The sequence below is a fragment of the Morone saxatilis genome, unplaced genomic scaffold (genome assembly GCF_004916995.1).
Source record: "Morone saxatilis isolate NCDOM2014 unplaced genomic scaffold, NCSU_SB_2.0 Contig14, whole genome shotgun sequence".
NCBI classification, from domain to species: domain Eukaryota; kingdom Metazoa; phylum Chordata; class Actinopteri; family Moronidae; genus Morone; species Morone saxatilis.
In genome coordinates this window covers 7,311,367-7,323,237 of record NW_023339696.1, presented here as the reverse complement: position 1 = coordinate 7,323,237, position 11,871 = coordinate 7,311,367, and the positions used below count along the sequence as shown (strand labels likewise).

Here is an 11,871-nt window from a genome sequence, read left to right as displayed (position 1 = left end):
CTGGCTGCAAGTATAAAGAAGCATTTCACTGTGCATTGTACTACGTATAACTGTGCATGTGACAAATAAAAATCTCTTATCTCTTATCTCTATAGTGCAAAGCAAAGTAGTGAATCCCATGTTTGGATCATAAGTTGCCGAATCTGTATCTTTTATCTGTCTCAACGTTTAGATCCTGTGAGCACAGACCGCTTCTTCACCACGTCGGGCGATGGAAAAACTTACCTGAAGATAGCTCCAGGTGAGTGCCTCAGTGGAAGAGGATCGCAAGAGTGTGATCTCCTCTATCATCAGAATGAGATAAAACACATAGGCTTCCCCAGGCAGCATGCGCCAGAGATGTAGGTCTTACAACATATACACATCAAATTCTGTGGCAGTGAAGAAAATTACTTAATTAAATCTCCAATTCTTAAATTATGCTTTCTCAGCCTTTTCTGGCTGGTGCAGGGAGCTCAGAATACACTTTACATAGAAATAATGATATACTGTATTTCCAGCCTGTTTCATGTTAATATAAATATACAGAATGTATAGAAAAAACAATCTCTGCACACCTGAATGTGCATTGCCAGTCAGTACTATCATCATCAGGCACATGGGGAGCCCATATACCTGATGAAGGTCATTAATGTAAATAAGAAAAATAATATTTTTTCAGCAGTCAGTGAGTGTGTGAGTTCCTTGATGTTTAAAAACCCCTGAAAACGTGGGTTCAAATCTTAAATGACTAAACAAGCAACAATAATAACATCTATATTATATTATACATCACCATTACAGATGCCATCCATACCCATCTATATATGGAGCGACCCCATTTATTCTTTCTCACTCGTGTCCCCAGCTTCAGCGATGCCACCTGCTCCTTCAGAGAAGATGCTTCCCTCGGGCTCCGATTTCTCCTCCAAAGCTGTTTTGTGTCTGATTGAGGCCGTCGGACGCCGCTGGGGCCTGTACGAGACTCGGGAGCGCTCACAGCTCTTCCAGAGCGTCCAGGAGGAGATGGCTTCCAAGGGACACGTGCTTCCTGTTGAAAAGATCCGCCGCAAGTGGAACAACCTCATTGTCACGTACAAGAGGGTGAAGGACCGCAGCCGGGAGACGGGACACGCTAAAACGTCCTGGGAGTTCTTTGATGTAAGTCTGATAGCAGGAAAATAAGTGCTTCCTTTCTGGGGTCTATTTCCCTCAAGTTTGGATCAAACATGAAAATATCTTCAAATAAAACATCAGACACTTTTCATAGTTTATAATTAATTTTGGGGCTAATTTGGACTGCAACTGGCTTGGGAATTGGAACTGGATCAGGTCTGAGTTCTGACCCAGAAACCAAACACCAAACCACTTTTACCCATACTGACTGCTGTGCAAGCAGATGTTTTGGAAAGTTATAATTAGTTAGAATAAACCTCCCACTGGCAGACTATTAGCTTCTGCTTCTTCCTGCTCCCCTTTCAGATCTCTATTCCCTTTGTCAGAGAATAATCGAAATGAGCATACATAAATAAATACATACAGACTGACACACTTGTTTACGTGTTTACAGCTCCAGAAACATGTGAAATGTGTCTGACAAATGTGTCTCTGAGCTTTAGCACACATTCCACCTGAAAGACATGCGTAATTGACTGTTTGATGAACCCTGCCCTCAAGCAGCGATTATCCAATCAGCAAGCTTTGGTGTTCTCCACATGTTGAAGCAGCGTGCACGGTGCTGTAATAAGAGCGATAGACCACCTAAGGACTTTTGAGAGATTGTGTATATTTTTGCCTTTACAGAATCAAATTAAAAACAAGACCAAAAGGGGCACATTGCTAACTGCATATGGAAAGCTCATTGACAAGCTGCAGCAACAGCATCTGGGTTATTTCTGTCGTTTTCTCTCTGTCTGTCTTTTCTCTCTAGTTGATGGATGCCACCCTCTGTGACACTGTTGGCACTCAGATCATCAACAACAAAAGAAACAAAGGTGGAAACAGCGTGTCCACGCTGTCTGGTTCCTTGGCAAAGATCGCTGCAAAACCACAGGTTCTGCAGCCCCCCACCATCATCCGCCCCAATGGGGACTTTGTTTCGACTGGCGGCGTGGAGTCAGTGGGCCAGGGAGCCATCAGCAGTCAAATCATCAGTAGCACTGCTGCCATTACCTCAATGACTACAGCGACTGTTAGCCCGACAAATGCTCCAGAGCTCAAGCCCCTGATTGTCCTCAACAGTGACATTGTTACAACCAGTATTCATCCAGCCACCATTGTGCCATCCCCCTCTTTTATCTCCTCCCCTTGTTTCACAGACACAGCTTCTACTTCCCCCTCCCTCGGCTCGACGAGTAACACAGACCTCAACACATCGCGCTACGTAGGACGGAAAGCTCCGCCGTTCTCATCCGGCGTCATACCCTTTCGACTTAGCAATGCGCCTCTTTGCAACAGTCAGAATCTCCTTGGCCTCTCCTCCTCCTTCCCCCCTTCTTCCTCCTGTCTCACTTCTCCCGTTTCCAACTCGTTATCGGCGACAACCATGTCAGGAGCCGAGGGACAGAGCCGGAAGGGAAGCGAGGAGCGAACCAGCACCCCTTTGTTCCAGGAGATTCTGAAGCGGCAGGAGGAGCAGGCCTACCTGGATCGGGTTGCTCGCCGCAGGGTGGAAGCCAGAGAGAAGAGGCGTGAGAGGAGGGAGGTACGGATGGTGGAGTCCCTCGGCAGGATAGCCACAGCCCTGGAGCTGCTGTCCTCCAAACAGGACACAGTCATAGCCCTCCTGCAGAGACTGGCTGATAGGAAGTGATGGAGGGTGAAGGGCTGGAGAGCAGAGAGGCTCTATAACCTTTTTCCCATCCTGAGATTAATGCTTATGAATCTTAATACTTCTGCCATGTAAGTGCTCTCCTAAACTAAATGTAAATAAACATTTCTAAAATCATATGACCTGCTCACTTTCATAAACTAAGCACAAGTGAAATGGAGTGTTATTGTTACAGTTGGCTGCACTAACATCCAGTAAAAACATTCTCCTTTAACCTTCAGTTAATTAAATAAAATGAATAATAATTCTCATGACATCTTAATTCTCTATTATGAAAATATTTTTAAAATATTTCACTGTTTCCTTGAGGCATCACAGTGATTGTTTAAGAAACTCTATTACCTTATTTACGAAACATTTAGTATTAAAAACACCCAAACACTGATAGATACCCACTCATACCCTCATATTAGTTTCAGCTAAACTTGATATTGCATGTTTTTGTCCCCAATCACTTTATAACATATAAATAGATTAATTGGAAAAAGAATGTGTTAAAGAAAACAACACATGCAATTTAAAATGGTATTGCCACATTAACTAAGTTCAATGAAAAAGATGTATTTGGAAAAATGTCTGGAGGCTTGGAAATTTGGGAACAATTTATTGACTTCTTATTAGATCTCTATTCAATGTGCCACAATCATGTCATGTTTTTGAGTTAAAAGGTCTTCATTTGGGGGATTTTCCATGCAACTACTGATATATGTGATTGTAATTACAGCTGTGATGTGAGTACTGTTTCAAGCTAGCCTTGAAAGAATGTGAACCTATCCTTTGAGACAAATTCTGACCATGTCTGCATGAACCCACTGTGGATCCCCTAAAGGCTTTTAATGTACTTCTACCAGCCCACCAGATGGCGCTGTTCATCTACTAATTGGTTTTCATACCCAGTGGTCGGCTACAAAGTAGTGCACTCATATTAAACTTGAATAGTTTCCTTGCTGTTTTTCTGCTACATGTTAGTTTGTACTTTTATTCCAACAATACATAACTAGGGGAACATTTTCTGATCTATGAACCTATAAAGTTGTGAAACATTCAGCTGTTGAGCAAGTTTCCTGGCATCATTCCATTTCCTGTTCATGTTTTTAGTTTCTGTTTCTCCACAGCGGCAGTAAAGAAGCTGTGAGAGGAGTGGTCTGAACCAAGAATATAACTCACTAAGACCAGTTACTTCACCAGTTTCCCAGCTTTAAAAACTGACATTGTACAAAGATGGTAGTTGGCGACTTGGATGATAAGACTGTGGCTGGATCTGTTCCTGCCATGATGCCTGACAACATGCCTGGTGCAGAGCAAGAGGAACATGAGTATGAAGGTGAACTCTTAATGTTTCAATGTTTTAGTTTTTAGTTAGTCTTTATGTGCTTAGCTGCCCATGAAGACAAATGCCATAGGTTTAATAAACTGAACTTTATTTGAAAGGATTTTTCTTTTGTTTATGGGACAACCCATCACTTTGTTACACATCACTGGAATCTATAATCACGTGTGTCACTTTGTTAGCACATGTTGCAACAGAAGAAGGGGAAAACCGAGGGTGGTTTACCTAAGGTGTTTTCTTTTTTCTTTTTTTGTGTGTTATCTTTCCAAGATTGAAGCCTTTAAGTATACTCAGAGCAAAACTAAATAAAAGACATTACTCTAACTAGGCCGTCTCTGGCTACCTCAGAGCAATCAGGATACTTTATGTTATGTCACCTTGTGTCCTACTTTTGTTTCTGTTGCAGCAAAAAAGTTTTGCCATTTTATTCAAGAGTATTTGCTCTTTGCTGGCACTACTATTCCGCTATATATATAAATAGCTAAGTTCTTAGTTCTAGGGGTCAACAAGTTGATAAACATTGACCCTTATAAGTAGTAATAAATAATTTATAATGAATATCTTCCTAATCTTGCACAAAATAAACATTGATGATTCAAGATACATAATGTAATTTTCACACGTTTTAAAAGAAAAGGTTTGGATTTCTGGATCTTTTTCCAGATTTTAAACTATTTGGAACACCTCCGCATTGATTTAAGTACCCAGGTTGTTTGTGTGGTCTACCATGCTCCTTAGTAAGCTTAGGAAGCACTGTGATCATTTACAGTCTGGCCCTTATTCATCTGAGAAGTCAGGTTCTAAGTCTAAACTCTAGAAGTCATATCAATAGTACAAGATCCAAACAATGTCTTAAATGACCAGTGTGTATGATTTAGTGCCATCGAGGATCTTTTCCTAGACAAACCGCACCACCGCATCACTGGCCAAGAAAGCCTAGTAGCGTTTTTACTTCCTCTGGAAGCTAAATAGAGTAGAGCCCCGTCACCTATCGCGTTCTCCTTCCACGAGGCATCATAGAGAGCATACCATGCTGCACATGGTGAACGTGGCTGGGAAGATAACTGGTGCCTCACTCCTCTCCAACACTATATAGCCTTCAAAGCCAACAGTATTGCAAGTGACTCCACCCATCTACCACGATCACACAGCTTCTTCAGTCTCCTGCCATCTGGGAGAAGATACCAGAGCCTCCGAGCTTACTCCAGCAGACTATATAACAGCTTAATACATCAGGCTGGCAGCATGCTGAACTCTCTTCCTTCTGCCTACAAAAAGTCTGGACTATAACTTACACAGCCACACAGCACCAGCTATAAGAACTCTTGTAGAGAACACTTCAAAAACTGCTACTAATTACTCAAGTACTGGATTGCATTTTACTGGCATACATTTTCAGCTAGATTAGAACAATATTTGTTCTATTTGTACTCGTTATCATCACAGTTGTACAGTTCTTTATCTTTGTTTGCTACTCCCCCCAAATCCCAACCTACTTGAATAAATGTATCTGGGTTGATATGGAGTTAAAATCTAAAATGTAGACTGATGAATCAGCCAATATTAGCTGATTGGTACTATACTGGTCGATTAATGTGTATCTTGGCAGATAAGTAACAAGACATTGCAGTAAAGGAATGCCAGACTAGGTTTAAGGTCATTAAGAAACAGTGTCACTGTACACAGAACCGAGCAAGGTGATTTTTACACTGTAAAATGTTCAGAGCGGTATGTATCTGGGTCGCACTTTAAAGAAAAATAAATACATTTTGGGGATTTGTATCAAGATTGTTTGTCTTCATTATATGTTTGAGCGATACGTCATATTTTTACTTTTATAACCCCCAAATCTCGATCATCATATCAGTATCAGCTTCAAATATCAAGTATGGAGAAAAATCTAAGTTAATGTGAGAAATGAGAACAATGGTTGTTCAGAGGTAAGCATTTAATAAAAAACTTATTGTGTAGTAAAATATTTCCTGTTTGTTGTATTCGCAGAGCCCTTGAGGATCATGCTGCTTGGAAAGAGCGGGGTAGGCAAGAGCTCGAGTGGGAACACCATCCTCGGGAAACACGTCTTTAAATCAGACATGAGGCTAGTGAGAGTCACCAGACACTGCGAGAAGATGACTGGGACAGTTAAAGACGTGCCCATTGATATGATTAAGAAGGTTAAAGACGTGCCCGTCGCTGTGATCGACACACCCGGCTTTTTTGAGACAGGAAGAGACAAGGGGGACATTGTGCGAGAGGTTCTGAAGTGCGTCAAACTCCAGGAGCCAGGACCTCATGCCTTTGTGGTTGTAGTCCCTGTAGGACGGATGACTCAGGAAGATCAAGAAACCAACGAGCTGATCGAAGCAAAGTTTGGCCCAAAAGTGTGGGACTACACCATTGTGCTGTTCACTCATGGAGACCGCTTGGATGAAAAAACAATAAACGATGTCATCACTGAGAGCGACGACAACCTGCGCAACTTCATACGCAAGTGTGGTGGCGGCTTCCATGTCTTCAACAATAAGAACCCGGAGGACCAGGTGCAGGTGGCCAGCTTCATAGCAAAGATCCAGACCATGGTGGCCCTGAACGGAGGGCATTACTACAACACAGACTTGTATCCCGCAGAGGAGAAGAGAATTAGAGAGAGACAGCAGAGCATCCTGGCGGAGAAAGGTGAAGAGATCAGACGCAAGGAGAGAGAACTGCAGGAGCGTTACCAAGGGGAAGAGCTGGAGGTGAAGAAGAGGGAGCTGTGGAGGAGAGAGGAGAACAATGCAAGACTGGCTGCAGAGAAGGACACCAAGATGAATATTTGGAATATTTTGCTATGCATACTGTTAATGGGAGTAATAGTACTGGTAGGTTGTGCTCTTCTAGATAAGCGGTGGGATGCAGCGGTGGTACTTATTATGATTTTGCTTTTGATTTACTTCAAGGCGTTTCCATCTACTTTAAGAAAAATACCATGGTTTCCCAAGAAAACTCAATAGATTTTGAGATAGTTAGCAATTAGTCATCTATTACTCAAGTCTGTAATGGATGTTGAATTCATGTAATTGATTTTATTCCAAAAACATTTGCTAGAAAACCATCAGAATAAGAAATCATTTGTCATTTTTTTTAAATGTATCAGTCCATAATTAGAAAACACAACAATGTTTTTATTTTATTTTATATCTTTCTCGCTCTCTCATAATTATGACTTAACCCACTGTCATGTAACACAACTACACTTATAATAAGATCTGTTGTGTTTGAAGTGGTATTTAGTAACGTTTTATCATCAGTCCTATAAAGTCTAGTCTAGAAATGAAAAGGTAAATGATTGCCTCAAGCACTTCTGTACAGTTATGATTATTTTGTCATGCGCAGTAATGTGACTGCAAATGTGATGTGAATGAAAGAAATATTGGTCATCATCTCTACATATGAGGCCCTCTGGAGCTCCCTGGTGGTGGCTTTGGCTGAAAGAGTGGCTTTTTCTGTAGGTGTGTCTCCAACTTAAACTTTCGGTTTCATTTCCTGGGAGAGGGCAGGATAGGTAAGACATATCTCTGTGCTTTCCATTCTGGTGATTTCTGAACAAATGTTAAGTTGTTGGTTTCATGTAGTTTTGTGAAACAGTTGTACGTGGACATAATAAACATGATTGTGTAACGCTCTGAGTGTTTGCAGTGAATTACAATATAATAAGTGCCGAACGGAGCATCAGTCATAGCTGCCAGAAGTGTTATTAAATGTGTTGTTGCATACATTCATTGTTAAACTGGTGCACTGACGCAGCGTTCTGCTCTGCTTATACCGGATGTGGCATCTGAGATCATTTGATTTGATCTGAAACTATTCATAATGCCCGCCTTTGTGTCGTTATGAGTAATGTTTTAACTCTACATCCTGCCGTTATAACTTTGGGGTGGGTAAGTATCTAAAAGCCACCATAAAGCCAGATGTTCGACCTCTGTCACTGCGAGGCATCTATCTGCCTCCTGTTTCTGTGCAGGAAACGGGTGATCTTGCCCGACTTTCTACAGCACTACTGTCTACAGTTATTCGAAAGTGCCCGCCGAAAAGCCGATGTGAAAATGCAATGACTTGTGGTCTGTTGGATGTAAATCTAGCGCAGTGCCTCCCAGTGGCTGTGGGACCGAGGTCTATTATTTGTTTAAAACTTCAAAGTTTACTGTCAAATGCAAGAGCCACAACAATCTATATACGTATCTCTATATGATACAATTCTGGTTGCACTGCAATTGAAAACACAAAAATTCAAAGTCAAAATGTGTGATACAGTGGGTTAAGATCAAACAAATTAAATATAATATTTCAGGCTACACATGTCGGCATATTGATATACGCTGGAGCCCAACAGTACACTGTAGTGTACAGTATGAGTTTAGATAAGGACAGTTTTTCATAAATTTACATTGAACGTGTGTGAGTGAGGGTGTGTTTGGATATTTGCTTATGGCTGTCATTACACAGCAACAATAATAATACTTTTGTATGTAATGTCCCCTGAATACACTTTTTGTCATTTTGTGTAACTGCAGCGTGCTTTATGAATGCTATGCATGTGTCGTCAAATTGATTATGTTTTTAATATGCATGTGTTTTCTTAAGTTGCAGTGTGTTAGGGTTGTGTTGTTTTAATTTGGAAAAGAAGAGTGATGGAGAGGAAACGAATCCGGTTCTTGTTTGAAGAAGAAGAAGAAGAAGATAGGAACAGGAGAAGTAGCTTAAGGAAAAGAAAGAGAGCCAGATATTTTGAAGATGATGATGAGGAGGAGCAGGAAGAAGAGGAGGACAGCGACAAGGGTGAGGAGGAAGAGGACAACAAGGAAAGCAGCGAGCAGCCAGGCACATCCACACAGTACACTCACAACCAGAGGATGCAAGAAAACAGTGAGTCTTTGGAGCCATGTGATGAAGACAAGAGGGGCTTACGGAAATCTGTATTGTAATGTGCACTGAATTCTGTACAGAACATTTTCCATGACGTGAAAATACACTCACAATATTTTCTTCTTGAGTAATGCTAAGCCAACTGTGTGTGCAACTCTATAGGATTGTTGACTGTAACCTGTGGAAACAAAACAGGCATCCTAGATGTAGAAAAGCTGAACAGGGGTAAGCAGAAACTAATACTTGTTCAGTTTTACTTAAGAATTCATAAATAAGACCTTTTTTATTTCCATATTCCTTTGTCCTTATATGGTTTTGTAATGTGTGTTGCCCTGTTTAGGTGAGGAGTGTATCAAATGTCAGAACAGCTGGTTCTCTCCCCCCACTTTCGAGGAATTCGGGGGGAAAGGATGCAGTAAAAAATGGAAAACAAGTATTTTCTATGGAAATAAGCCACTTCAGTTTTTGTTTGAGGTGAGATATGTTTGTCCTGTTTGTCCTGCGTACTTTTCTTTATTCCACAAAATCTGAACAACACTAAATAAACTGCTTAACAAACTATTATTACAGCAAGGTTCCTTAACCACCCCGGGATTTAAAAAGAGAGGAACTCCCCCTACAAAGGTAACAATATGTGAATACAGTGTGATGCAGGTTTTGTAAAATGAATTTAACTTTGACAGTTATGATGAGACTTGTATTTGTTTCCTTTATTCTCCCAGCAAAAGAAAATCCGGTCATCAAATCGCATATCAGAGAGCTCCTCTGAAGGTTTGTCTCCACTTTCTTGTAACTTAACCCAGAATTACAGCAAGAGTAAGCAGAGTGCATGCCCAGATAATGTTATACATTTAACATTCAATGTTTAGCCCTACCACAAAGTAATGAACAATTACTTAAAGTGTACATGTTATCATATCCCTGTCAAAGAGTCACAAATACAGTCCGCAGAAGAAACTGAGGAAGATGATGTTAGAGATGAAGACTGGATTCCAGGCAGTGAAGAATTGGTACTGGAGGCAGAGGAAGAAAGGGTAGGGGTTGAAAATGGAGGAGAGGTTATAGACTCAGGAGCTGACAAGAGTGAAGAAGAGGAAGATAAAAAGCAACAGGGAGAGATGGATGAGGACGTGCCTGCTGTTGATGATAACAGTGTTTGTGAAGGTGACGTTTCCGACAGGAATCATCATCTGTAGAAATTTTATTATTCACATTCATTTTAGCTTCTTAGGCTACTGAGCATTTCTTGAGTGTATATCATATCTTCTTCTTTCAGAGAGGGAACCAAAATTGATCCATTCAACACCTGAGAAACGTGCATTGGAGAAGAAAGTCAAAGTCATCATCAAAAGGCTTCCAGAGGTAAAATGGATGTGTGCGTGTGTGTGTGTGTGTGCATCCTCCTCTGTAATATGCCTTAACACTGACATTGGTTTGTTGGTCACTCAGTTCATTCAAACCTAAAAAAAGAAGAAGGGGCTCCCTAGAGTCCAATTGAAACACGTGTGAATAAAGCGCTGCGAGTGGGCGTGTCGGTGATGTGTTCTCTCACGTGACTACAACCGTAAAAATACGAACATCATTAAAACAGAGAAAATGTCTCTTTACTGGAGAGACGACTAGATTCAGGAACTTCTGGCGGTTCAGGCCGACGCAGTTTACTCCAAATGGCAACCCTTTTAAATCTCTTACTGTTCATATTCACTTCAAAACCATATGTATGGAAGCCCAAAGATGACTATATTAAAATGACAATGTAAACTTTAACATGTCATTCCATAATAGCATCATATCTTTTCACGTGTGTTATTTGAGAAAAAAGTTAGAAGTAGTTTATTTTCACATACTCATATTCTATGACCATGTTAAAATAAAAATGGCAATGTTTGATTTGATTCATTCATGCCAATAATATTTATGTACAATTAATATGTAATTTTCAAATCATGTGAAAATGAAAACTTCATTTGATATTTCATTTCCAAAGACTTGACCTGCTGTAACATGGACAATATTCAAATGCAGTAAGATAACCTGTGCCCCAAGTCTTCAGTTAGGATGTCGCTTTATCGTTCAGTGCTTGGTCATCGGCTGGTTTCGCTGTGGTTTTTGTCAAGTTGAAAAATACCTGGATTGGTAGGACATCTCTCACAGTATTCTCCTCACTTTTTACCTTAGCATGACTTGTGAGGGCTGCCTCCTCCATATGGCTTATTTTGAATCTCACACGTTGGTCGTTCTCTTGACCAGTTTCTAACCAAAGATTGTATCGGCCATTTGAGAGACGGCACAAGAGATGGCCGTTCTTCAGGACATGTCTTTACTCCGGCAAATGGTCACGTGGATGAGTTTGTCTTCCCTCCTGACAATGGATAATCAAACTCTCACGCTAAGATGCAAACATAAAATCAATGGGTTGTTTACTGAGTTGAATATAACATAATGTACCATTAGCAGATACTTTTTAATTTTTGTTTATATTTTGCTAAAGATGGGGTATGCAGTTCTTATCCAATACACATCTTTTTGTCAAATTCAGTGAATATCTTCCCATAGCCCGCTAGCTTCCTCTATGTCTCTTTTTCTATGTGGGCGCTGAAAAACATCTGGTTTTTGTCCTGTCCTGGCTCTGTACATGAGAAACGAACGAAGCTTACCCCACCTTTAACTGATTCATTTAAATACTCAAACTTGGTTCATTGGTTTTTCATGGTGCTGTGTTGTCTGTCTGTGTGTGCTTTAGGGCTGCAGCTATCGAATATTTTGGTAATCGAGTATTCTATCGAATATTCCATCGATTAATCGAGTAATCGGATAAAACATACTT

At 40.7% G+C, this 11,871-nt stretch overlaps 2 protein-coding genes across 2 annotated transcripts in view; both read left to right on the top strand.

The window, feature by feature from the left end:
- Nucleotides 1-2,829, top strand: part of LOC118322856 — a 3,556-nt gene extending 727 nt beyond the window's left edge. The window contains exons 2-4 of the mRNA XM_035654689.1: nucleotides 173-241; nucleotides 848-1,140; nucleotides 1,910-2,829. Of these exons, the coding sequence (XP_035510582.1) occupies nucleotides 173-241; nucleotides 848-1,140; nucleotides 1,910-2,791 (1,244 nt within the window). The 3' untranslated portion in view covers nucleotides 2,792-2,829. The remainder of the gene's footprint in view (nucleotides 1-172; nucleotides 242-847; nucleotides 1,141-1,909) is intronic.
- LOC118323092 overlaps nucleotides 2,741-11,871 on the top strand; it is an 11,781-nt gene continuing 2,650 nt past the window's right edge. Inside the window, exons 1-10 of the mRNA XM_035655012.1 lie at nucleotides 2,741-2,880; nucleotides 3,925-4,133; nucleotides 6,141-7,129; nucleotides 8,777-9,044; nucleotides 9,207-9,269; nucleotides 9,385-9,518; nucleotides 9,615-9,668; nucleotides 9,767-9,815; nucleotides 9,975-10,208; nucleotides 10,321-10,406. Coding sequence (XP_035510905.1) covers nucleotides 4,031-4,133; nucleotides 6,141-7,129; nucleotides 8,777-9,044; nucleotides 9,207-9,269; nucleotides 9,385-9,518; nucleotides 9,615-9,668; nucleotides 9,767-9,815; nucleotides 9,975-10,208; nucleotides 10,321-10,406 — 1,980 coding nt within the window. The 5' untranslated portion in view covers nucleotides 2,741-2,880; nucleotides 3,925-4,030. The remainder of the gene's footprint in view (nucleotides 2,881-3,924; nucleotides 4,134-6,140; nucleotides 7,130-8,776; nucleotides 9,045-9,206; nucleotides 9,270-9,384; nucleotides 9,519-9,614; nucleotides 9,669-9,766; nucleotides 9,816-9,974; nucleotides 10,209-10,320; nucleotides 10,407-11,871) is intronic.